This window comes from Panthera uncia (assembly GCF_023721935.1).
Source record: "Panthera uncia isolate 11264 chromosome C1 unlocalized genomic scaffold, Puncia_PCG_1.0 HiC_scaffold_4, whole genome shotgun sequence".
Lineage (NCBI taxonomy): Eukaryota > Metazoa > Chordata > Mammalia > Carnivora > Felidae > Panthera > Panthera uncia.
The window spans coordinates 25,429,643-25,457,516 of record NW_026057585.1 but is presented as its reverse complement, the minus strand read 5'-3'; the positions used below and the strand labels follow the sequence as shown (position 1 = coordinate 25,457,516).

At 44.6% G+C, this 27,874-nt stretch overlaps 2 protein-coding genes across 2 annotated transcripts; both read right to left on the bottom strand.

The window, feature by feature from the left end:
- Positions 1-29: 29 nt before the first annotated feature.
- CNN3 (calponin 3) lies at positions 30-27,021 on the bottom strand. Its single transcript, XM_049616772.1, has 7 exons — positions 26,710-27,021; positions 5,517-5,638; positions 5,252-5,318; positions 4,399-4,536; positions 3,907-4,023; positions 2,062-2,208; positions 30-735 (listed from the first exon to the last, which is right to left on the bottom strand). Exons 1-7 carry the CDS (start codon positions 26,764-26,766, stop codon positions 394-396), a joined length of 990 nt encoding a protein of 329 aa, XP_049472729.1. The 5' UTR covers positions 26,767-27,021; the 3' UTR covers positions 30-393.
- On the bottom strand, positions 9,203-13,954 carry LOC125912384 (40S ribosomal protein S7-like). The gene has a single exon (XM_049616773.1). The coding sequence runs from the start codon at positions 12,992-12,994 to the stop codon at positions 12,362-12,364; it is 633 nt and encodes a 210-aa protein (XP_049472730.1). The 5' UTR covers positions 12,995-13,954; the 3' UTR covers positions 9,203-12,361.
- Positions 27,022-27,874: the final 853 nt, after the last annotated feature.

Sequence of the window (27,874 nt, the reverse complement as noted above, 5' to 3'; positions counted from 1 at the left end):
TCTTCCACATAGAAACCAGATAACTGTAAAAAAAAAAAAAAAAAAAAAAAAAAAAAAAAAAGCTTCCTATTGTTTGAAAATCCCAGTCTATTAGATTGTAAAAATGCATAGGTCTTTAATAAGAGAATTGGCTGTACAAGAGTACTCCCCTTTCACAGTATTCCTTTTTACTTCATATGTGAGTTATTGCTTCTGCTGTAGGATTTAACTGTTACAGCACTAAAAGGGAACTATTTAGGGAAGAGGCGGAAAAGGGAATGTACGTAAGGCAATATTTCTTTTAGGTACAATAAGCATAATAGTGTTTTAGGAAGACAAGATAAAAATTACTCAAGGCTAGCTTGGTTCTCACTGAATAAAAACGGGCTAAATACTGAGCTCCTCTGTGTAAATCTAATAATCAATGCCTTGGTCGCCATATTGGTAATCTCTGGGGTAGTCATCTTGGTACTCTCCATGATATTCATCTGGGTATTCTGCCTGATAATCACTATCACTAATTTCAGACCCATTTGTTCCCGTTCCTTGGCTTCCATTGTGAATGACAGGTTCTGTGGGAGCGGCACAGTATTTCGGATCATATACTTGCCGCCCAAGCCCATACACACTCATTCCTTTCTGGGAAGCAACTTTGTTGGTTCCCATCTGTAGAGAAATCGTCGAGTTGTCCACCGGTTGTAATGTTAGCTTCTGATCGTAGATGTCTCTTCTGGTACCTGGTGCTAACATCCCCGCCTGGTATTAGAACATAGTATAAAAGTTAAAACAGCAGCTAAAATCTATTCTGCTGAACATTTTCTAAGTTATGAAATTCACATTGTGAACGCTAATGTAATAATAACTTCATTTCAGGGGTAAAGCTAGCTTACCAAATAGTCCTGATGCTGAATCTTTCTCAAGTACCAATACTCACTGGCTTTCAAACCAGGTCAGCCCTTCCTTCAAATCCTTGCTCTGCTATAAAACTGCTAGGTGGCCTCTAAACAAGCTAATACTTTTGGTTTTAGGTTTCTCATATGCAAAATGGAGAAAATACCACCTACTTTGGATTTAGGAGAGGACTCAACATAAGCAATGTAAAAAGCACAGCGTAATGTGGGCACCCTGGAGAGTTACATGTGAGTACCTATTATGACCACATACACTCTCCAGGCCATCCATTTCAGAAGCTCATCACACATTCAGCAGAACTTATGCCGGGCAGTCCTTAAAGCCTGAAGTCTCAAAGAGCCAGCCACAAGTACAGTAACTCATTTCTCCATTTATGCCAAGCAGACAGTTCCAGGTTTAACTGGTAAAAAAGCAAACTTGAATGGCACCTATACGAGACAATGCCACATGTGGCAGGACATCTCAACTTTAGGTCACAAGGAGAAAGCTTTCTCAAACCCTGTCCCCCACTCCTGTTGGATGTGAGCCCTGCCTGCTCTCCAGTGGTTATGGGAACCTCCCTATGAGGGGCTGATCTATTTTTAACAAGGAAATACTTCCATCTTGCATGGTGTTAGAATGCTGGCATTCTCACCATGCTATAGCCCCACCTAACTCCTCCTTAGAACACCAGATCATTTTACCTACCAAGTTTCAGAGGCATTAGAAGGAGCAATTTACTTGGATCTGGAGCAAGAAATAAACTTGCTATAATAAACGTATCTCTTTTCTTCTGGTTAGACGGAAAGACCAGCTGTTCTGACTGCCAACACACCATACTTGTGTTCCTACAGAAAGGTCCTCTGATTCTTTTGCTTTCTCAGCAAAACCAACTTTCCTGAAGGAATATACTTTAAATATACCATACAAAAAATACGTCCTTTGAACTTAGTAAGTTAAGTGTGGGATGCCTGGGTGGCTCGGTTAAGCATCCAACTTCAGCTTGGGTCAGGATCTCACTGTTCCTGACTTCAAGCCCCACATCAGGCTTCCTGCTGTCAGCACAGAGCCCTATGTCCCCCCTTCTTGCTCCCTCTCTAAAAATTAAACATTAAAAAAAGAGTAAGTTAAGTGCTAATTTAAATGATCCTTCTCTACTCTTTGCTCCAAGTATAAAAAGGCACTGCTTACCTGGCTGGCTCCTTTGTTGGTACCCATCTGCAGACTAATTGTGGTCTGGTCAAAAGGTTTGTCAGTTTGCATTTTGGGATCATAAAGATGCCTCCTGGTCCCATAGGCCGTCATACCTGCCTGGCTGGCGCACTTGTTGGTTCCCATCTTTGAAGTTAAAATTAGCAATGATTACCACAGGTCACCACCATATACGACAAGCAAAACTTTGTGTTCTACTAAAAAGACAGAGGGGCACAATTGACAAGTCCCTTTTTGTGCTGAGGCTAGCTAGATACAAAATCTCCATGCTTTCACAACTTTCAAGGTGCTCACTTTATTATTTTAATTTTTTTTAATTTATTTTTTTTGACACAGAGAGAGATGGAGCATGAACGGGGGAGGGTCAGAGAGAGAGGGAGACACAGAATCCGAAGCAGGCTCTGAGCTGTCAGCACGGAGCCCGATGCGGGGCTGGAACTCACAGACCATGAGATCATGACCTGAGCCGAAGTCGGACGCTCAACCGACTGAGCCACCCAGGCGCCCCCCCAAGGTGCTCACTTTAAAAAGAAAAATTTCAAACAAGGTTTTAGAGGGCAGAATTATGAATAATTACCCCTGCTCCTCTTCTCCCTACTGTCTATACAGCACAGATAACCAAATTAAGAGGTACCGCATCAGCCACTTAAAGGGACAGAGGCACTCTGACTAGGCAGCATGCTTTTCTACTCCAGGGGTTTGTATAAAAAGTGACAGCAAATGCCAGGTGTCTTCTCTGGCAGCTCAACAAGGGCTTCTTTCAAGTCTCATTGAGATCACCAGCATCTTCATGGGAAAAGGACCACATTTTATTCCTCCAACTCTCATGTCACCAGAGAGAAAGAGTGAGGAATGTGAACTCAACCAAATTCAGAGGAACAAGAATTCTTTTCTCCACTGAGAATATGGCTTTAAGGCCAACCAATATACCCAGTTCTATTAGCTGGGGACACATTTCTGATGGGTCTTTTTCCTTAAAAAGGAAGGGAGGGAAAAAAAATCATTACAATCCTACCACCCAGATATTAGCTGTAAACCTTTGTGTGTGTGTCCTTCTAGGCTTTATCTTCTCTACCTGTGTATATATTTATCAATACACATGCATGTAAATAAATATACATTCAAAAATAGGCATGTGCATCTTTAAAGTAAAATCGTGATCGCACTGACCATTGTATTTTGTAACCTGATTTGTTTTCCTTCATCTTTGAATTCTTGTGTATCATTTTTACCTTACTCTGGTTCCTTCTGTGCGGTTATAATTTAACCAACTGACTACTGTTTGGAATTTCAGGTTTCCAGTTTCTTACCAGATACGATTTTGTAGTGTACAAAAATAAATCCACCTCACATGATGCAGTGGCCGCGAGGACACACTTCTCAGTGGTGGTTTCGTGACATTCTCCAGGGGAACGATGTGAAGGGGAAAAAAATACCTGCACTAAGTACTTCCAGTAGTGCTTGGCTGCTGTATTGTGCAAATAAATGACTTCGGCATTGAGGTTTTATAAAATTGCCTCATTTGGTCAGTATCATTTAGGAATTTATAAAACACGTTTTCTTAAAAAAATAAAGACAATGTAATTAGGGAGGAAAAGTCATTTCCTAGAGAAACAATTGTCAAGTCTGATGGCATGCCTGAGGTTTCTTCTGAAACCATCATCAACGTCTCAGGGGCTTTAAAGGGACATAAATTATATAAACCACATTATCAATCCCCAAAACCTACATTAGCATGGATCTCATCCATTCCTTACTTATGAGAGACACACTTTACATGGTGAGAACTGACAATACCGAATCAAGCAGTAACACGTTGCTTACCTGCAAACCAATTACACTCTGGCCAGCTTTTAATTTTCCTTCATCAAAACGTCTTGTTTGTTTTTCTGCATACTTAACTCCGATGTCAATGGTTGTATGGAATCCTTTTGTTTTAGCCTAGACAGAAATTTGCACACTAACTAAAAAGGAACACTGAAGTGGAGATTCTGCCAATAGTTTTTCACAGAAGGAACAACAAAGAAACGATACTGTCCGTAGATGAAGGCTTCACTAGGTAATACTCAAACTGAGGGGTTGAAAAACATATTTAAGGCCAGTCAGTAATACCTGTGGCTCTGAAATGTTAAGTGTTCTGATTAAGCTCTCTTATATGAGGCAGCTGATGTCAGCAGCCTTTCCATAAAGCTAATAATTATGGAGGAGACAGAGGCTGCTCCGCGCCTAGCCAGAACTCCCATGGGAAAGAAAAGACATAATTCATCACCAACATGGTGGGGCTTTTAAAAGCAGCCATTAAAGACATATACGTACCAGACCTGCCAGAGCCACCAGTGTAGTCTGAACCTGGGTCATGTTTCCATTCTCAAAAAGATCGTTCGCTTCAAATATGTCATGTGGCTTCATGCCATAAGCTTGAATAGCCTTAATAAAGTTGCCAATATTCTCCAACTATAAAGGAAAAGAGCCATATAACTTTGGGAGCTCAACACTGACATTCACATTATCTAAACATTATAAGCCTTCGTGACTACTGTAAGATGCCAGGCAGAAAGTTACTTGGCAAGGAGTCTTGACCAGATACATACCAAGCACAGCTCTGTCTGGAAACAGAGTAAATAAAGAGTATTTTACAGTAGGTCACATAATGGTCTTTTTATTTTTACGTAGTCATTTTTTTTTCAGTTCTTTGAAGGCAAGATCTTCCTTAGATAGTTTTAAGAATTCTGTGATTCTGTCTGAGCTATCCAGGGCTAAAATTCTGTCAAAAGGTACAGGATTACTCACCTTAATAATTTATTATCTCGAAATATATAGTCAAAATATCCAATTTTATGTAACCACACCCATTTGTGAACTAAGACTGCCTAATATGGTGTTCTGCAATCAACCATTAGTTGTTAAATTCCTTGCTTTTTCCCTCGTTTATCATTATGGTCTAGATTATATTTCTCTGTATAAGCTGTGTCAAATCCTCTCCAAGAGTTGACAGACTAAATACAACTTCTAAGCTAAGGATCTAATCACAGAACTAATTCTAAGTAATTATGGAAGCAGAGTAAAAAATAAAATATAGCCATGTGCATTAATTTCTGCTAAAATGTCTACTTTAATCAAATCTTTGCTGCATAAAGAATAACCAGAGGTTGCAGGTTCAGCTGTTTACCTGAGGCCAGTTTAACGAGGACTCATTAACCTTCTTCACTGAGCCCGGCTGTAGCTTGTTTATGAGTCTGAAAAGTAAAGTACAGGTGACATTTATTGTTCATACGAAAACAAGGACTGGAATGTAAAGTTGGCTCCTTTAACATCAGTAAGAAAGCATTAAAAACATTTCTGAAATGTTAAGGCTTGACACCCTGGATTGGGAAGGAGGACAGCACAGAAGCCTTGTGGAAAGGACCAGAAGAACAGAAATGGCCAAAACTTACTCGCAGAGGATTATGCCATCTTTTAAGCCCAGCTGAAAGTTGGTGCCAATGCTCATGCCTGTCACCTCTTCTATCCAGTTTCGGAGATCTTCTTCTGCCTGATGATCATACTTGGAAGCGATCTGAAATACAAGTTAACCAACTTTGGAAGAATTTTCATTAAAGCATCAAAAACTGCTGACTTCAGCTTGCTCTACTTTTCTTATCCATTAAGACCACAACCGTGACATGCAGTAAATTACACTCATTGGAATTCACTGGCAAACCTAACCAACTATTATAGCTTCAGTAACTAATAAAAAACTTTGGTTAAGGCGGTTCTTGCAGAAAATTTGAACAGTACAGGGAGAGAAGCTGGGATTGAGAAGGAGAAACTATGGATCAAAACAAGACAGATTTCCACTCATGACACACAGGAAGTGACAAGAGTTTATAGCATATTACAGTATGGCAGTCGTCATATTAAATTTCAAAGATTAAGTCATTAAACACCACATTCCCAAAAAAGAGAATGGCAAGATTCTGACACATGCACCTATTTTACACAGTGTCTTAACCTGCCAACGCATCTCGGCCAATAGTTTTGCTGCTCGCAGGGTTCTGGTGTCTCTACGCCTCTATTCAGCCAAATGCACACCGTGTGCATGTGCACACACATGCACGCACTCCTTGGTACTGACCGTTGTACTGTAAGTACAACTTACACTAAGAAGCTCTGTTTATGTAGTCTATAGCCTATAAACTCACAGGAGTCACTTCTAGACCCTTAGTGTACCTGGCACACTACCTGACTTCCAAACATTTAATACAACTAAAAGAAAAATTCCTTACTTAACAGAATTCTATGATAAAGGCAATTTACAAACATAGATCCTATACTATTATACACGCTAAAACCTACTACACACAGATTTTCAAAGATCTCTTCATAATAAGACCAGAAACCTCAATTTAAAAAAAAATAAAATTTACACAAAATATTATTAAAAACCAGTTCTCAAGCTATTCCTTGTCCTAGGAATATTAGAGAGGTCGGTCAACCAATTAAGAAGAACACAGCTGGAAAGAAGAGATTATGTGTCATTTTTCTTCTCACACAGGTGAAATGCCAGCAACACGCAGATCATGCCCAGGGGGATGGAGAGATGATGAGCTTGTAACTGACTGTTGCAGCATCTATGGAAACGGAAATGAACACAGAAACATTTGCTTCCATAAAACATGATTAGGTTTCATTACTGAAATAAATAGTCTGAGGACATTTTTGTTGTGGAGAGGGCCCTCAAGTTCTAGTTCCACAGGGAACCCTCTCCCGAACCCTCACCACCAAGCGGCCGGACAGGGTTTCTGATTCACCGTCTTCACTGCGGAGGGCAGAATCATTGGATTCCACTCATTACTGTATCATTTAGAGAGAAGCAGTCCTTGATCTGCATTTTCCTCCCAAGTTAGAGAAGTGGCTCTATACCTCCCATAGGCTAATGGAGGATTTATTTGAGCTGTAGATTTACTTAGCCAGAATTCTAAATGCAAATTCAATGAGTTTACATTTTCATGTTAAAATAACTAATGCTGTGCAAGGTGTCCTGGATCAAATTTTGGCCTGGAGGTTAGTTTATAAAAGACAGGCCAGGCACAATATAAAGCTAGTACACAATGTGTGTTAACTGCCTGCCCTCTGGTACTTCCATCCCCACCCCCGCCCCCCCCCAAAAAACGCCACATTTATTTGGATTTTCTGCCAGTCTGGGTTACTGGATGTGGGAACAGGAAAGAAGGAGGCAGTGATGATGGAAGGTGTTGCCAACGGACACATTCACCTCTGGTGAGCAGGAAGGAGGCATTACTCCTATTACACCTCAGATACGTATTCTTACATAATGAATGTATCTCCCCCAACATAGGGGACATATCTATTTAGATAAATGGCACCTTTAGAAAATGCAATAAATAATTTGATAGAAAAAAATTTAAGATTTTCACACTAGATTTTGGTTCTAGGTGACTAGAAAAAAAAGCTAGAAATGTGGGCGGGGTGGGGTGTGTGTGGTATGGCTGGAAAGGGACCAACAAAGAAGAAAAGGAAAAACCAGCACTCCGTAAGTGTTAGCTGTGGAAAACAATCTCCCAGTTGAATTTTTTTTCAAAAGCAAAACACTCAACTAGGAGTTGCATTTCAATGAATCTAAAGACAAACATGGTAGGCTAGGGTGGGAGGGGTGCGGCCAGGGCTCTGAGCTGGCTCCACGCATCTTGCTATGGGCCCTAGTTCATTGTCAATCCATCTAGCTTCTGATCCATTTCCTGTCTACACAAAAAGAAGGCTGAATCCAATGAGCGCACTAGGTCTCTTTCCATTCTAAACTGTCTACACAGTTTGGCCAACCAGCAAAAATTAGAAGGAAATTCGTTCTCTTAATTTTTCCAAACGTAAAAATGTAAGTAACGCTGGAGGGGCTGGGGGTGTTTTGGAGGGGGGGATGAGCCCCAATGAGTCAAATTTTTATTCAACAACAAAAAAACCCATAAAAGCATATTTATGTTTCCTTTATGCAAATGTGTCTGACAGATTCAATGCCATGCCCCAAACCACAAAGTAATTACAGATCTAACTTGAAATATCCTAGCAGAAAAGCCAGAGAGAAATTCATCTTCCCTGTGGACTGTTCTCATCAAGGGAGTGAGGAGAGAAAAATCAAGGACTGGAATTAGCTGGAATTAGTCAGGGTTCAAACCCTGACTCCACCACTGACTAGTTGCAAGCTGGAGCTCTGGACGGCCGACTCTGTCTCCAGACTTAATGTAATAGCGCATGCACGAAAAAAATTCATAAGCACATCCAGGCAAAGCTCAAGACCCCAAGTGCTAATCTAAAGATGAAAAGTAGGAATGCGTCCCCATCCTGTAACTGTTGCTCCTGGCCTAGGATTTTACTTTAAGTAAAGAAGCAGCAAGGATTTTTCTACTCAAATACCACTTTTTTAAATAAGTGAGCTTTCTGCAGACAGCCCAGCTAAATAGAATTCAAAATTTCAGAATATGTACTTGTGAGTTTAAAAAGAAAAAAAAAAAATTCCTATGAAATCATCCAGGAAAAAAAATCTATTTCAAATTTTCTTTTAGCTCCCGGCCTGCAGCACTGTTCCACAGGACACAGAAATCGGAAGTGCTTCCTTTAAAAGTGTATCAGAACACAACCCAAGCAAATATGGTTATATTCTTTAATTACAGAGGATATTTTTTTAACTGTTTTATATACACAACTTGTAAAATCAAGGGACTGAGAACAATTAAAAATAAAAAGTAAGGTCTGGCCAATAACACTTATTCACTATTTCTATCTAAAAAAGCTTTAATTTCTGAACATCAGGCAGAAAATGCTGACAAGAAAACTAGCTTAAAAGATTACTTAATCTCACTTCATTAATACATCATGGAAATGTCACTCTGATTTGTTTAAAAATGACTCTTCTGGGGGGCCTGGGGAGCTCAGTCAGTTGAGCGCCTAACTCTTGATTCTGACTCAGGTCATGATCCCAGGGTCATGGGATTGAGCCTCGTGTTGGGCTTCACGCTGAGTGTGGAGCCTGCTGGAGATTGATATTCTCTCTCTCTCTCTCTCTCTCTCTCTCTCTCTGCCCCTCTCCCCTCTCTCTGAAATAATAAAAATAAAATAATAATTAAAAAAAATCACTCTCCTGAGTTATTTATAAACATCATTTTATTTACTCTTCTACAAGATTTATTTGATTTGATCTTCCCAAGCCACTTTCACAGACCTTCTGCCTGGGTCCCTCAAGTGCACAGCAGCGTTTCCCAGAGCCCTGCCTCCTGACCCCTCTCCCGGGGAGGTGCACGTCTGGACAACTTTGGTACCATCACTGGAGAACCCCCGCTGCAGGATCCTAACTAAAGCTCACCAACATCCCCCTTGCCAAACACAATCAAAGTTGAAGAAAATGAAGACAGAAAAGCCTCTGGGGCATCTGGGCTGGAGGTGAAGAGAAACCTCCTGCCAGTCATCCTCCTGGCCAGTCAGAGCTCTGCCAGTCCTGCTGCCACCCCCCTGGTATCTTCGGTTGCCCGCCCCCGCTTCCTCTTGTGCTGGGGCTGCCGCTCAGGCCCAGGTGGCTTCAGCCTTCTGCCCTTCCCTGGGCTCGCTCCTCAGAGCTAACAGCAACCAGTGTGGAGTCACCCTCTGGTTTAAGGGCAGCTCAATCCTTTCTAGCTGTATGACCTTTCTTCTGGATCTCTAAAATAACACTTGTTTAAAAAAAGAATAATAATAAACAGTACAGAAGCATGCAGAGTGTGCATTTTCAATGGGGTAACACGGCCCCGCAAAAGGACGACAGTGGGTTCTTGTGGTGGGAGTGAAAACAACCGTAGACCTTACGGTAATCTGTGACCCTCCCCAACAAACTCTATCCCTTTGTACTAAATCTGGTGGGAGTCAAGAGGTAATTAGGAAAAACATCTAAAAACTTTCTTTGGGGAAGCAGTGATAGAAAAAAGTTGAGGAGCATGGAGACAGTAAAAATGCACAGGTTTCTATTCACCTCCCTCCCCTCCCCCTGCCAAATCCTCCTCCCTTCCCAGAGGTGAGCACCTGTCTGTCTGCCACTTCTGCCACGTGCACACATACATTCGGGCAAATCAAGTATAAAATAACAGTACATCTCCCTTCACAAGCACAAGCCCCAAGGGCCGACGCCTCAACAGTAAAGGGAGACACTAGATCAGACGAAAGCCTGCTCATTGCCAATAGCCAAGCCCTCCCAGCCAAGGAGGTCTGAGAAGTTCCCCGACAAAATCCCTAAAAGGGGATTCGGAGCAACGAGGGAAACAGAGCTTCAAAACCATCTCAACAAGTGACCCCAAAGTGCACTGTTTTATGCACTGTTTTATGGTGCTTCTCAGTGTAAGCAGGGAGCATTCAGCCAAAGTGCAGTTTAGTAAAAAGCTGGGGGTGCACCCGTGTGAGGGGCAGTGATTATATATATAACAAGAACTGTCGGATGGCCCCGCTTACACCCAGGGATGTTCTAGAATCTTCGAAAGAATGAAGATGTGTCTTTCCCATGCACTCCTCACAATATATTCTTCTCACAGTGCTTGGTAAAACCTGGAGGCGGGCAATTCCAGATCACTAGGCTCCGTGTCTCACACCACCAAGGTAACCCAGCATTACCCCAAACCCTCTAAGTACGATCCTATTCAATGCAGCGTCCCTCTGTTTCAAGAGTTCCTGTGCCTCATGGATTCTTCCTCCAACGTCCTTCTCCATTACTCCTTCCTTCCGTCCATTATTCAAGTGGCTACTACATACCAGTTAGGTTCAAAGGCAAAGTCTCCGCCTGAAAAGCTTACATTCTAGTAGAAAGAGACAAATACCTATTAAATACAGTGTTAACACCCTTCCAAAAAAATTGTAATCAGAAAGGGGGATATTTAAAATAAAGAAAAGATGCCTGGCTGGCATATGCCTGAAGCATATGACTCTTAATCTCGGAGTTGTGGTTTCGAGCTCCATGTCGTGTGTAGAGGTTACTTAAAAATAAAACCTTAAAATAAAGAACAGAACCCCCTGGGACTACCAAATAGATTTCCACCTGAAATACCATGATGCCTCTTCCCTTCTTTATCACCTGCTATATAAAAATATATTTCTTTCTTTTTATCTATCTATCTATATCTATCTAGATATCCTTCATGCCCAGTGCAGACCCCAACACGGGGCTTGAGCTCATGACCCTGAGATCAAGACCTGAGCTGAGCTAACAGTCTAATGCTTAATCCAATGAGCCACAGGCACCCCTAGCATCTGCCATTCTTGATACCTCATGAAGACAATGAAGAGGCTTTAACATTTTTTTTACCTACCTTAACCTTCCCCACCCTTGGCAAATTTTTAAAGTATTCACATTGTGGATACAACAAGCTAAAGATCACATGTCTTGAAATCAAACTTTTAAAACTTCCTAAAACTGTGTTCCCAATTCTAGTGCGACCTAAGTAAATAACTTAACCCTGGTGAGGGAGGTCATCTTCCTCCCAGGACCATTGTGAGAATGAAGCCTGCTCCACAGGTAAAGAAGGGCCCATCTCAATGCCTGACACATCAGAGTTAATGCTCTCCCTTTTTATCGGCTTGAGCACAGAAATTACAAACTATTAACCGAACCCCACTACAAACTGTTCGCTTTATTGTCTATGATTCAAAAAGTTCCACTGGGACTCATCTGGGATACTGCCCTTTGCCACTCATCAGCATGCCCACTCCTGCATGTCTTTGCATCCCCAATTCTCGTTCTTTTTCAGATTATTGCTGATGAAAGGATAAAGTAACTACTTTTTGAAAAACAGATTTATATCTTTAAAAAAAAATTTTTTAATGTTTATTTTTGAGAGAGACAGACAGAGCATAAGTAGGGGAGGGGCAGAGAGAGAGGGAGACACAAAATCCGAAACTGGCTCCAGGCTCTGAGCTGTCAGCACAGAGCCTGGTGCGGGGCTTGAACTCTCAAACTGCGAGACCATGACCTGAGCTGAAGTTGGCTGCTCAACTGACCGAGCCATCCAGGCGCCCTAAAACAGATTTATATCTTAAGGGTGATAGAGGTGGGAATTCTAGAGAAAAAAATCACTTTCACGTTTGGGATAAGAAGGTCAAGGTAGATTGCATGCCTTCCTCAAGGTCACTATAGAATCTGAGACTCCTTCCACGGTCTGAACTGTGCTAAAGATCTGATGGCAAATGAGTACATTCCAGGGCTATGGAAAACCAGATCTGCCTCAGGTAAACAAGAGGGACACCTAACAGCATTTTTTTAAATCATATTTGTTTACGACAGAAACTCTGGGAACTCAAAGTGAACATCCTTGCCAGTGAGCTTCCGATAGATGCCAGAGAAAGTTTCAACCCTGTGCTCCCCATTGTTCTGCTGTGCTTTAGCCAAATGAACCTTTATAACCTGGCTGCCATCCAGTTTCACGTGGATTCTCTTGCCCACAATTTTGCTTGGGAAAACCAAGTCCTCCAGGATCACGTTGTGCACGCCTGTCAAAGTGCAGCTCCTGGGACACTTTTGCTTATTTTCTGTATGGCTTTTTTGAGTTGGCCGAGGCAGAATTCTCCTCTGAGCAATAAAGACAATATGCTTCCCACTGAACTTTTTCTCCAATTCACAGACGAGCCGGACTTGGATTTTCTGGAAAGATTTCAGTTGAGGAACGCGAATAAAGATGATAATAGCTTTTGGACCACCACCAACTCCAATTTCCTTGGCTGCTGTTATATTCAGCTCCTTTAGCTGGGCTTTGAGGTCCGAGTTCATCCCCAGCTTGAGGAGAGCCTGGTATATGCCGGACATGAAGTTGTCCAGCTTCTTGTCATTGGGCCTCATGATCTTCATGCTCAAACTGAACATGGCCTTCTCCTTGGTGAGAGCGCTGGCCCAGGAAGAGCCTAAATGCATTGTAAAGTTGGGCCCTTTTCTCAGAGGTACAGCTGGACCTTCAGATCAACATGTCAGCATACGGCACCAGCACAATTTTTTCTCTCCGAATACGTATAGTCAGATAAATGCAAAGATATTATGGCTCAATGTACCAATACTATGAAACTGACAAAGTTTTTAAAATGTCCTAAGAGGAGTTAGTCCAATGCATAAAGCAAACCGCATAACTAATAAATAAGAAAATGCAGAAAAAACAGAATGTCAACTTTGCCTTCTCTAACTAGAAAAAGACCTTCAGTTTAGAATATACAATTTAGAATATACATAGTTAAAAGTTGGACTTTGAAATTTCAATCTAAACAAGGTGGGAGTGAGCACAGAGGCTGGATTCCCAGAAGAATCCAGACTCAGAAAGAACGATGAGCAAAGATGCATGGATTAAACAGCTCACTGATGTGAGATGCCCTGGCAAACAAAAGAACAGGAACCTGCATGAGGGCCCGCTGCTTCCTGACCCCCACCCAAAAGGCAAGGACCTCTCTACTATAGGCTGAAGAGCCTGGCTGTCATGCTAGAGTGGACTCCTGGAGAGAGAGTGTGCAGGTACCTGGGCAGAGGTGGGTAGAGAAAGTCATCCATTACCAGGAGCCACCATACCTATGCAAGACACATCTAACATGCCTGTACTCTCCTTGGGGACAAGACAGGCTTTAGTCATCTTGTACCCCTAGAGCCCATGCCTAGCGCAAAGTAGGTATTCAACAAATGATTTTTCATCCATTGGTAGTAGTACCCAACTAGAGAAATGCCACAGATTTAAAGATCTATCTTGTTTCGGAAAGACATCTGCATTTGAATACTGCTGGTTTTTACAGGCGCCACATCTCCTTGATCTACCAATCTAGTAATCTTAGATGGACCACTAGGGACATATTTGTTTTACTTTCTCATAAAAGTCCCTATGTCCATGGCACTCCTTAGGTCCAGTTTAGTAACTCTAGAAGTAGGGCCTGGTCAGAAGCAACAACCATGCCCGCTGTGCTGATCTACGTCAAGGAAGGAGGGGCTTCCAGTGATATGTACCTTGAGGCTTAGATTTAGATCTGCTCTCTTCTGTCTTGGTAACAAATTAACAATTGGCAATCTGGAAACTATTGGACATACTTATCAAACGGATAGAAAATTAAATTAGGAATAGCTCAAAAGAAACACAGTTCAGATTCAGAACATCCTAGCTTAATAAATTATTCCAGGTATATGTAAAATCCTGCACCAAAGTTCTAGAACTAACTCGTCATGCATACTCAATAAGCTAAACAACTCTGTCTAAAAAAAGCTAACACTCTCTCGGTGTGCACAGGTATACAATTCTTTATAAAATACTATTGCCTGTGTTATTTGCTTGATAACAACAGCTCTATGAGGTAGCCAAGGAAAGGATTACTTAAATAAAACAGGTGTGAGAGGAGCATGTAAACTAGAAAACCTTATGCAATTATCATCGCCCTTACTTTATAAAGAGGGAAAACCAACTTGCCAAGCAAGGATTGGAATCCTTTGACATGGAGGTGCCTCAACTACCTTATTACAGTGATCAAAATAGAATGACTCAGTGCTTTGTAGTCAAACAAAGGAGTTAGTTAATAATCCCACTGGACTTTGGTAGGTTAAACCATATCTGTGGCATTACCGTGATGAATTCTGAGTGCTGCAGCCTAGAAGGGGACACTGACAAATGGGCAACAGTTTCTAGAAGGGGCAAACTGAATGGGGACAAGATCAGAAAAATCATACACAGCCTATAATGAGAGACTGTTCGCCAGGAATGGCTATATATAACCTAGAAGGGACTTTGGGGGCAGGAGAAGAAACAGGCTGGTACCATCTGAATAATTAGATGAAAGTCCTATAGAAGAGGAAGTCAATCTGTTCTGAATGCCACACTGCAGGCAGACCCAAGACAAGTGTGTGGCAATTCTAAGGAGACATACAATCAGCATGTAAGGATGGAGAGCACGTGAGTGCCAGCGAGCGAAGCACAGGGGGAAGGAGACCCCCAAGAAAACCTGCTGGAGAACATTCTCTTGCTTCGGAAGGAGGCTGGCTGGGTCTTGAATTTGATGTTGCTGTAGAAATCCTGCTGAAAGGGGACTGTCACAGAAGACCCTCAGGTAAAAGAGATGAAAACAGAGATGCTCTTGAACACTCTGCTTCCTTCACCTCACCTCTAGGATATTTGAGGGTCCACCTCACTCATCGCTCATCAGACTTGCAGCCATCTGCCATTTTTACTGCCATCTACCTCTTCAGGTACTGGTGTCCTCAGTAGGCACCTAGGTGCCTCCTGAATAACTTGTGAGTCAGCCACAGGGTCGGCACTGAAACGTTGTCCTTGGTTTCTCTCATTACAAGGGGCATCAAGGCAGGAAGTCTTCCTTCCATAGCTTTAGAACGTTTACTCACTCCTCATCGACTATACAGTAAGTCTGCTTAGTAGGACGGGCCTTGTGACCTGAGGAGGCATGAAATCCACCTCCAAAGCCCTGAGTGTACATTGTATTTACACAGAACTCATCTCTACCAACCTGGGAAATGCTCCCTGCTCCCAGATCGCTGACCACATTCATCGAAGTGCTCCCAGCTGTCCACCCCAAAAGTGAGTCAAACACACACTGCCCCCTTACTCTGAGCTACTGTTGGGCCATGGGCAGAAAGAAGGCCAAGGAGGAGCAAGACCCCAGCCTTCTGGTCAGCCCTCAGTACATCAGGAGCTCCTGCTGGGGGCCCAGTTCTAGGTCTCAGATCTTGAATGCCTTTTCTAACCACAGCGGAGTCTGTCCCTTTGAGAGGCCTGGCCTTACACAACCGGTGAAGAACAGAGTTGAAATACCTCATTTTAGACACAGGCTAGATGCTGCTAGTGAGGTTTCACAGGAGTCTTAAGGATATATTAACTGTGCAAGATACCAGGGCCTTTTTCTTCGCAGTGAAAATTAGATATGAAATTTCCATTAAAAAAGCAGGATGGGATTTCACATTTCCTCTTTTTAAAAAATTGTATGACCTACATCATGAAATAGCATATGAAGATATAGGATACCCAACTTGTTGAGACACTAAGTAAAAAGGTTTTTGGTTTGATTTGCTTTAATGGGGAGTGTGAAAAAAGATGAAGTCAAAAATAAGGTTCAAACACCTTCATGACACCAACTCCTACACAACTGCCACCAAAGACGGGACAGATGCAAACTATGGCTCAGGCTTCTTATACACTGCAACAAAGAAGGAAAAAGTTACAAGACTGACAGAGTTCCTTAAAAAAATACGTTTCCACATGGCTCCCTTTTCCAGTCCTGAAGCCCAAGAAGACCCTGTGATGAGGTCACACGGCGCCCTCCACATCTCAACAATAAAGCCAACTGCACATTTTACCCAACCTAATGCTATCTGAGAGCAGGGAACAAGGGAAAATAAGTTCCTCTGGAAGCTCTGGATCCCCCATCAGCGTGCTGTGCAAAAGTATCTTGGAGAAAAAAAAAAAAAAAAGCCTCTTGGAGACTATGTAATAAAGGCTTGCTATAGACATCCAGGCACAAAAACAAAATAAACCCAACTTTGCATCCCTTCCAGATGAAGGGCCCAGGGAATGAGGACAGAGAGCAGTACACAGGCTGCAAAGGGGCCTCAGCAGGACTCAGCAGAGAGCGGCAGCTGAATCAACAGTATATTCCACAGGCAGGCGTCAGCCTGGCCGGTCCCCTCCCACTGCTGCTGCCTGCACCATCAGACCCCAGTGGCTCCGGGAAAACAAGGCCAGGAGCAAAGGAACACCCTGATTTCGCATGAGGAGGGGAACACAACGGTGGTAAGGAGGAGGAGAGGTCTCACCCACCTCAGTTGTTTCCCGGTCCTCTTTCTTGCTCCTTCCCAGCTTTTCACAGTGAACCTTCTTCCTTCTATTGCTTTGGTCCCACTCAAAGTGCACACCAAGGCCTTCCCCTTATTTGGTCCATCAGTGGGCACACACCACCCCCTATGTTGTCTGAAAAAGTGCCTTTTCCCCCCTTTTTTGAATGCAGTTGACACACAGTGTTACGTAGTTTCAGGTATACAGCACAGTGATCCTATTTCTCTATACGTTATGCTATGCTCATCACGACAAGCACTCATCACTTTTTTTTTTTGTTAAGTATTATCTCCATCCAATGAGGGGCTCAAACTAACAACCTCGAGATCAGTCTCCTGCTCTACCGACTAAGCCACCCAGGTGTCCCAATCTTTGATTAAACCTGCTGCCGGCTACAAACACCGTCCTGTTTTCTCTTTCATTTCATGACAAACCTCTCCATTTCCTCACTTAGTACTTCTTCCTAACATCTCTGGAAATTTCCTCTATGGAAGACCATCTCTCAGAAGGTCACCAGTGACCCCTCAGTAGCCAACTCCAGTGGCCTGTTTCTGCAGCACTCCGGAAAGCCCCTCCAATCCCCCTCCCTGTGGCCGCTTGTTAAAGAACTTCATCCTAGAGCTTCCCTCTCCGGTCTGCCTTCTCCTCTTCACCTTGAAAGATGCAAGTTCTCCTTGAGTTCTGGCTTCTGATTAAAAGTTAACAGCATGGGCTCTGGCAACTAAATGCTCTGGTTGAAATCCCAGCTCTACTGTGCTGGGACCTCCTCACCTGTAGACCAGAGATCATTAATAGCACTTAACATCGGAGAGTTGTTGGGAAGAATCAAGGATTTAATTCACGTTAATCATGAAGAAGTCAATAAATGTCAAACCTTACCCTTCTATGTGTGCTTTGCTGGCCACTCCTGTATAGATACCATCAAGATTTCTTCCTTCAAACTCAGAACATCATCCGGAACAATCACTTGACACTATTTGATAGCCATTTGGATAAGAAATCATCTTGATGCTGCCTAGACTTTCTATTTTAAAAACTACGTATCATCAAATAATTTGTAAAAGAGAGGCCCCCACCTCACTCTGCTGCCAACTCACACCTGAGTGGTGGGGTGACTGAGACAGTAGGCGTCAACAGATGTCAGTGACCCGTGACTTTGTAATAATGAACTAAAACAAGTGACTTGAATTTTGACAAGCCTGCTCTGATATCGTTTTGGTTTACCACCAAGAGGAGAACCAACTTCTCTTTCCTACCTTTGGTGGGAAGGATAAACTAATTTTTTTTAGAGAGTCATCTGGTACTACCTATAACACTTTTATGTATTAGGTCAACAGTTATGCGCTTTTCTACACAAGTACTTTTTAAGGAAATATCCACCAGAAGGGAGGTAATGAATAAATAACCAGAATCTCTACAAAAGACTACAATTCAGTTCTAAAATGGTCGAATGATATTCAAAGTTGCACCAGTGGTTGGGTGGGGGGTAAGGGATACAGGATACTTTCACTACTTCACTATCTGCACTCTTCACAACAAATATTTCAGTCACAAAATCAGAACAGAAAAAGAGAAGAGGTTCTCATAGGCAAGGAAGATGGCGCCCCAAGGTAGATGCACTGTGTCCATACAGAGATCACTTGTCCAAAAGTCATGGGCTCAGGTCTGGCCCCAAAGCCTACGTCTTTTCCTCCACTAATGTTCTCCCACCCCCACCCCCCTGAACCAGCCCGACAGGAAGTGTCTATGCTGCACACTGAGCCTTTGGCAGAGGGCTGTGCTGCCAGCCAGCCAGAGGAGGGTTAGGCAGCAGGCTGGGCCTCTGCGGCTTCACATGAAGTCCTTTCCACTCCCGGAGGAGGAGAGGGCATCCAGAAGCAACCTCTACCACCATCACCGCATCAGACTGATGCACCATGAACATGCTACAGAGTTCGAGAAAATGTTGATTCAAACCAGCCCATGGGGAATCAGCAGTCTCAAAGGGCGTTGCCAGCGTGGTTCAAAAGTTCATAAGAAGATATTTGGCAGAGATGTCTCAGACCAGAAACACTTTAACTCCTCCACGGGCCCCTATAAAAAGGAACCTCCTACAACAGGCATGTTTTAGAAGGTGCTGTAAGACGGAATGCAGGAAAGGGTGTCAACAGAGCAGTCATGGAAAAGAGGAAAAGAAGAAAATTTAAAAATCAAGCCCAGAGGGGAAGAAAATTCAAAACGAAAGCCTGGCTGGCAAAGCACATGCCTGTGTGTATGTGTGGCCGAGATGAGGTGGGGCTGAGGGATTTCTACAACATACAGGTCTCTCAAGAAAGGTAAGGAAAAAGCAGAGACAAATGCCTCCCAGTCTTCAGAGCAGAGAATGGGCCCATTCAGGGGGAGGGATGCAGCCATACGTGAACTCTCGTGAACTCTCGAGAACGGCCCCAGAGTTCCGGCTTAGCTGCGAAGGCCAAGGACCCTGACAAGCTCACAATATGACGTTTAACCTAAGTATGATTTCTGTACTCGATCAGAACTATGATTGCTGTTGCTATTTTTGCATTCAAAGTAGAATCACATGTTTGAATTATGAGAGACTTACTACACATGGTATTGATTATTTTCTCTCCAATTTCCTCCCATGTGAAACAAAAGGAGGGAGGGAAAACTGCGATCATGAAGCACACACTCTCTCTCCCATTTGTGGAGCCTTGTGTAGCACGAAGCAGGCTGAGAGGCGGGGGATAATGAAGAAAGATCAATGTCCAAACACTTGGGAAGGGGAGAGAAACAACGAAGTCCTGGCCAGCCCTGTCTAGCCACTCCACAGCCAGGATCCCCTGGAAACGTGTCAGCGAGGAGAGGAAAATGGCCATAAATGCTTAGGTTACGTCTCACCCGAAAGAGTCCTTCCACGCCCAAAGATCTCTTTTCCCTGCACTCCTGCCTCCAATCCCCTGGCCTGCCCACTGCAGGCCACTGATGGCACTCATACCCTGAAGCTTCCTGTTGGCAGAAGGAAGATGCTGAAGAAGTTCCCTCCCTTCCTTATGGGGGAAAACTAATACTACATCTTCTGGGCCCATGGACTTCCTTCACACAGGTCTATACGAAGCCTTCCTAAGACCATCTGACACAGAAGGCCTCCAGTGCAACCAAGATTTAAACACAAAGGGGTAGGGGCAGGCTCAGGCGGTGGAGCATGTGACTCTTAATCTCCAGGTTGTGAGTTGAAGCCCACGCTGGGTGGAGAGATTACTTAAAAAATAAAATCTTGGGGCGCCTGGGTGGCTCAGTGGGTTAAGCGTCCAACTTCGGCTCAGGTCATGATCTCACAGTCCGTGAGTCCGAGCCCCGCGTCGGGCTCCGTGCTGACAGCTCGGAGCCTGGAGCCTGTTTCAGATTCTGTGTCTCCCTCTCTCTCTGACCCTCCCCTGTTCATGCTCTGTCTCTCTCTGTCTCAAAAATAAATCAAAAAATAAATAAATAAATAAATAAATAAATAAAATCTTAAAAATAAATGAATAAACACAAAGAGGTAAATATGTTCATCAGTGCACTATGGAGGAATATGAGCCCTATCTGAAAGCAAGAAATGAAAGAGGCATCTTATCTTGTTTAACAGAAATCTATCTCTTAAGAAGAAAAAGCCAAATAATAACATGGCCAGAAAGCAAAGCCTCAAGCTCTCTGAGAAGCACCTGGCTCTGGGGGCAATGTGGACACAATGAGAACAGGCTTCGAACCCCGGCATTTCACAGAGGGAGCACAGGCTACCAGGGGAAGGAGTCTTGGATAAGGACTCTAGGGGCAGATCATATTCTAGACACAGAAGTGAAATCCAGAGGTATTGTTTGGCATTGTGGTCCCCTATCTGCCAGAAGCCTCATTCAGATACAAACAGATTCCTGAATGAATGTCCAAGTCTTGGAGATAATCTCAATATCTAGAAAACAAGAGAAGCTCAGTAGAACACAGGACTGAACGTAACCAGCAGAGAACCAGCCAGCAACGTGGAACAATGGCTAACACTTACATGATGTGTGCTTGTAGTTCCAGGCATGATTCTAAACACTTTACAAGGGCTGTCTATTTTACTTCTCCCAACAACCCTATGAAGGCAGGTATTTCCATATCCTTATTTTGCAGATGAAACACAGGTTACTTGCCCAGAGTCGCAGATTCAGGGGCAGAAACAAGATTCAAACGCAGTCTCCATAGTCCACGGTCTTAAGCACGAGAATCTACTTTCTCACTGACAAGAACCAGGTATCTTCAAGTTCACAAGGATTCCCACGGTCGTATGTTTTTATAAAGTCTGCCAGGTATTTTTGTATTTCTGGGAATGATTGACATGTTCCGCCCTCCCACACTGCATATGCTTCAGGCCCCACAACCAGGATCTACTCTGGGCTCAAGAAATCCTTAACAAAAACCTGAGCACAAGGATGTGTGAATAACAGCTAACAGCCCAGTATGGCCAGGAATTTAGGGTTAGGAAGAACCAACACACACAGAATATATGCTGTAGGAGGCTAATGCCTAGAATAAAATGAAACTTGCCAAAAAACTCTAAGGACGAGCCCTCTCCCACCACCTAGTCATACTGAGAGAGTAAGTTAAGCATTTTCTCATTCTGCTGGGTGTAATGGTATAATTGGCTACAAAAACCAAAGCCATCCAATTGTGCTTCATTTTCTTCTTTTTTTAATGTCACAGATAATAATGATCGGTTCATAAAACACTTTTAGGTGAAAATACTCACTAACCCCCACGATCCGAACCTGGAAGGGAAATGGTACAGGGGGAAGGATGCACCTCTGGTTGATGGCAGTACTTGCGACATCTTCCTCATCAAGCTTTTTTTTTTTTTTTTTTTTTTTTTAAACGTAAACTCTACACCTAACATGGGGCTCCAACTCACAACCCTGAGATCAGTCAAGAGTCACATGTTCTACCACCAACTGAGCCAGCCAGGCACCCCATCAAGCTTATTTTTGAAATCTAAAGGAGTGGATAGAGACAGACAAATAGTACAATTTCCACAAAGGAAAGAGTGTAAAAAGCTGTGAGTCACAGCACAGTGAACTTGATAATGATCTTCATTAAAATTCCAGAGTAAATATGTCTCAGCATTTTAGAGAAGAAAGCATGGTACCCCTTCTCAATTTAGCAAATGTATTTTCTTAAACTGTTTTGGTCAAGAGAGGGGGAGAAAAAAAGAGGGCAGGTAAACCACAATGGCATCTCCCACCCAGGAGGCCAGATCCGCTGAGTGACCACTTTGCAGGTGGTCTTTGGGAGATGCAGGTATCCCACAGAGCCTTACAGAGGGGCCTTCTACCGTTCCTCTCTAATCTGGGAGTCTAAGAAAGAGCCTCAGCAAAAGCACAGGAATTATCTTGCTAATAAGTTTTCCAGTATAACATTAATAAAACAAACTGAAGAAAAGCAATCTGTGAAAATCACCTTGTCCTTCCAAATTATCACATTGCACTACAGAATTCTATTGCGAAGAATAATAGGGTTAACTTCCAATTTTTAAAGATGGTAAAATCTACTCCTGATGGATAGGTTCATTAAATCAACAAATACTTATTAAGCATCAACTATATCCCAAGTTGTATTCTGAAATACAGATCTTGACGTAGCTCATCAATGAATAAGACTGGAACCCCTATGGCTGGTAGAAAGAGACCGTAAAGAAAAGCTTTGAATTAAAAGCCTATGTCTGGGGACGCCTGGCTGGCTCAGTCAATAGAGCATGCGACTCTTGATCTCAGGGTTGTGAGTTCAATCCCCACGTTGGTTGTGGAACAACAACAACAAACTAAAGCTACACCCAGCCACATTTTTACCATGATTCCGGTGCTGTACCAGGCAGACCACCTTAGGGTGCAATCTGCGGCTGGAGTCCACAATCACCTGGGGTTAATGTGATCAGGAACACTCTTAGAGCAACTGCTTGTTCAAAGGCAGGCTGGCTGCCAGGCCTCTTGGTCCTATTTGTTACTATATGATTGTTTAACTTACTCTTCAGTGATTTACAATTTTAGTAGTAAGTCTTCCAACATGATTTTTAACTGTTGAGGGCTACCACTGTTGCAACCAAGAAGATTCCGCAAGAAGCTATTTTGCTCAAACCATACATTCCAGGTGAGAAAACTGTGAGAACGCTCTTTCCAGTTCCCATTCTTCTTAATATTTCAGAGAGAGGACACCCCTCAAAGATACGGAGGTAATTTCAGCTCCACCCACTCCCTCCACAACTGATTTCCTCCACCTTCCCTGGGACCTATAAGCTCCCCACAGCATTTGCCGTGAGCCCAGGGAGGGTATGCTTCCCTGCATCCTCAACTTTACAAGGAGGTCTACTGGCTCCAACATCTTGTTCAGAGCCAAGCGTCAGGAAATGCTGTGCTTTCCTTGAGGACCCGTCATGTTTTCTCACAGCTTAAAAGGCACAAAACTGTTTTCCTTTTCATTTTGGTCCCCAAAATGCAGTGGGGGGGTCTGGCTCAACCTTACTCCGTTCTTTCTTCCTTTCTATTTCTTTCTTTCTGTTTCTTTCTTTTCAGGACCTTACTACTTTATGAGTGTTTCCATATCCCACAGAATTATCTACACCAGCTTCCGTGTTATCTGTATTATCCCTGACCCTACTATTCTATTAAGATCTTTGCAGATTGCAAGTTATTGACCCTTTTGTTGTTTAAAGATGCAGTTCACAGTCCATGTTGAAAGATTCTACTTTTTTAGGCTGTTTTCAAACTTTTGCCATTAAAAAAAAAAAAGTAAGTCTGATATGTTTTGCCATGTATTATCTATCATCTTGTCAAGTAAATATCTTAAGTTTACAGATTTTTCCCCTGCACTTTTACTAACTAAAAGTACTTAAGATCAAAGATTTCCTCAATTCATTGATGAACTGCTTTCACAGCTGGAATATAAAAAGACCAAAGGCTTATTTAATAGAAATGGAATACTTACAGAGTCAGTGACAAGTCTAAGAAATAGAATATCGATACTAATTTTCAATTACTAAGAACTAATAGCTACAACATAGTCAACAACATAGTCACCGAGTACGTACTACAAGCAGACACATCTCACCGTAGTGTTTAGGGGTGGTAACTATTATTTCCCCCATTTTACTGATTAGGAAACTGGGACAGAGATATACCCATGAACTTGCCCAACATCATACAAGGCAGAGTGACAGAGGGAGGACTAGAACCCATGTCTGCTTGAATCCAAGGTCTGTTCCACACTGCTTCCTGAGGACGTTTATATTTTTTCCACTTTGTTAAATGAAGTTTTAAGAGGGGGGAAAAACACACCTTACATTTAAGCAACATATCAGTTATGCAATACATAAAGAAAACAGAGGAAGAAATCAAAAAGTGTCCAAACCAAGCAGTGTCAAAGTTCATGTTCCATATACCCACTCCTCTGTTGGCACTGTGTCCACAGCTGAAATGCAGTATCTCATACAAAAGCCTTACCAAACATGGATATTTGATTTCCAAGCCCAGAGCAGATGAAAACAGCACTGGATGAGTAATTACAATGTCAAGAAGTGACAGGTGGACAGCAAAAGTGGGGAGGGTGGGCAGACAACAGTGACTGGTAGTAGAATATCCCTAACTACGTCACTAAGATATCACTTGGAGAGTTTACATTCTTAGAATATTCCAACTCTCTTCTGTGATCTTGAGCAAATCACACCCTTTCTGAGCTTTGGCATCCTGACCTATAAATGATGTTGGATAGCCCCAGTAATCCCTCCCACCTCGAGGGGCTGCTGTGCTGTTAAGATCAAAAGACTTCCTATGAAAGGGTACTGTATGAAGGGCCCATATAAATGAATGGGGTAGTTAAAATATGCCTTTTGTGCTTAAAGGAATAAACCCGCAGTTATAGAAACTCGAAGCTATAACTTTCCAAAGGCTCTGAAAACTGAGGTTTTACTGTTTTTAAAAATGTACAATTACAGTGATCTAGCCAGTGTGTGCAATTCCTTCAGTCTGCTCAATAAAAAGGAGGAAAAGGGCAGAAGCTGCTTCATTAGTCAGCAAAAAGAAATTAATACGGATATGAACATCCAAGAAAAATAAGTCACTTGAAGGACTGCCAAAGTTATCAGGACCTCATTTACAATGCAAAAGGTAGAGACTCAACCGTTCAACCGTCCCCAGCCAAGAATCACAAGGGCGAATTAAAATTAATGTGTACACGCCAGGCCAGGGTATCACATCCAACAGTTTGGACTTGCGGATTCCTCTGAAAGGATTCCTAAAGCTCCATTTGTAAACCCTGGAAAGAACCGAACAATCAGGCACAAACCATTTCTCTGTCCTCTAAAAAAAATGTTCAGGAAACTATTTTCGAATAAGGGCAAGGCACTAGACAAAGTAAAGAACCCAAACGTTCCAATGTTGGATTCGTAGGTTAAAATCAACTCTTTGCCTCAAAGACTGTTCAGAATTTATTAACTGAATCAGGATGCGCAGGCTGTAACGGGGGGGGGGGGGGAGAAGAGCTATAACTCTCCCTTGGGGTTTGACAACGGTGCGCTTCATTGCCTCCATATAATTCACTCCACACCGCGTGCACCCTCAACACTGGGATGCTGCAGCTTTGACAATGCCAGCGTATTCTACCAGCGGTCGGACGGTGCGGTGGCAATCCTGACATGCTTCGGCTCCCGGGAGGTTAATGGGAATTAAACCACAGCAGCCCTCCTTTGTGGCGCTTTGGCCAGAACAGCAGAAAGGAGACAATGAGCGTTCTGTGCGCAGTTCCGCGCCGATTGGCTGCTCTCTCCCCCCAGAAACCCCTGATGTCATGGGCTTGGAATGCAGGGAGGGAGGGAGGAAGGAAGGAGAGGATTTGGGGAGGGGGGACGCCTCTCATCTCTTTCCCAGACCAAAAGTCCCAAAGATAAGCCCAATGCATTCCTAATGCTAGGCAGTGGCAAAGCTGAGAGTTTCCAAACGCAAATCACTCCACACTACAACCCGCCTCGGCAAACATACCCTAAACAAAAGCAACCCACGAAAATATCCTTGATACCGTTGAAGTCTAATGTACTACAAACTTCGGTTTTACAAAAAATCTCAACTCTACAGCAGATTTCGCTTCCAAAGCGGCGCACTCAGGCTTTGTCTCCGTTTTCCGCAGCAGCAGCAGTTAATTTGCCTCAAGGTACCGCAATTCGGAAACTGTGAAGCGTCCGGGGGTCCCTGGGGTCGGTGGACCTCTCAACGGCCCCCCTCCCCGGGAAGAGGCAAGGAACAATGGGGGGCCCAGTTTGGCCACGTAACCGCCTGACTCGGCTTGTGGCTGAATTCGGCCGGGGGGTTGGGGTGAGGGAAGACGCACGGTCCGGCAGCAGCCCAGGCCCGGGCGGACGGCGGGGGCTGCTTGCCGGGTCCCCAGCCGCGCCGATGGGCCCCACCTAAGGGCGAATGACCAGGCAGGAGCGCCCCCTTCCCGGAGGGGCGCGTCCTGCAGCCACGGACCGGCTCCGGTAGCTGCAGGCCGGCGCTGCGGGATTCCAGGAGCCCGGGAACCCACCGCCCGCCGCCAGTCCTGGTCCGCGGCGCTGAACAAAGCCAGGAGAGCGCGCCTGGGAGACCGGCGCTTCGAGCCCGGGGCCAGGACCGAGACGCGCGGCCACTCTCGCGCCGCCCCGACGTCGCCTCCCCGCGTAGCCGGACAGCCACCGCGCGCAGAGGAGAAGAGCGGCCCAGCGCCGCCGCAGTCCCAGGGACCCTCGGGCGGCATCTAGCCTCCCACCCCTCGCCCTGGGCGTGGCCGCCCCACCAGAGCCCGGGCGTACCTTGTTCTTGACCTCGGCAGAGAGCCCGTAGGAAGGGCCCTTGTTGAAGTGGGTCATGGTGGTTCGGGAGGCGGGAAGAGGCTGCGCTCGGGTCTGGGGGTTTCTAGTACTCGTCTTCCCCGCTCCTGGCCCCGAGGAGTGGCCGCAGCGCGAGATGCTCGGAGCTCGCTCCCCTGGGCGGCGCAGGAGACGCCCAGACGCGGCGGCGGAGCGCGGGCGGTGCCTCAGCGGCTCGGTCCGACTGGGTCCCGCAGAGCCTCCCGCTCCGCTCCCGACTCCCCCACGAACTGCCCCCGCCTCCTGCCCCGGGCCTTCGAGGATTGGCCGACGGGCCGGACCAATGGAGAGCCGCCTCCTCCCGCCTCTCCGACGAGGGGGCGGGTCGGCCAACCGAAGGGCTAGGGGCGCTGCGCTGTCTCCCGCGCGGGTCTCGGGCCCCCGCCCTCGTCCTCACGCCACGGAGACCCGCGACGAGGCGGCCCCTCCTCCCTGCCGGGCCGGGGCTGGGCGGCGAGGGCGGAGGCCGGCCGGAGGACTGCAGCGGCCCTCGGGCGCCTAGGGGCTTCCCAGCGGCCCAAAATGCACGTCAACTTCCAGGCATCCGCCGCTGCGCTCGGGGCTGGCCCAGGGCGGGAAGCCCACCAGCGTCTCTTTCCCGGCCCGGGGCCCCAGATACCGGGCAGGGCTCCTCCGCCCGCTGCTGGGAACACTGCGAGCAGCCTTGGAGCCCCTGTGCCAGAGAAAAAGGGGGGGGGTTGGGCCCTCCTCTGACACCTGCTCCTTGCTCTCTACCTCGAAGCCTCCCACACCTGTTGGTCTGACCTCTACCCCGCGGCCGCCACGGGAACAGTCGAGGCTTTGGGCCAAATTTGAGCTCACTCTGTCTTTAAACCTCTAAGTGCAGTGCGGAAAAAACTGGGGACTGTGCCATGGCAAAGCCTGGGGCATTTCAAATCTTTTTCTGGATTCGCACCAGCTCCTTTTTACAAGCATCTTTATCCGAAACTCAGTCCAAAAACCCAGGTGGCTGTTGCTCAACTTTTTTTTTTTTTTTTTTTTTTTTAAATCTAGCGGCTTCTTTGAATAGGAGACCTTTGTACAAGAGATAAATATCCTCCTTTGGGCAAGAAGCGGCCTCCATTCTTTCATGGTTCTGCTTCCTACC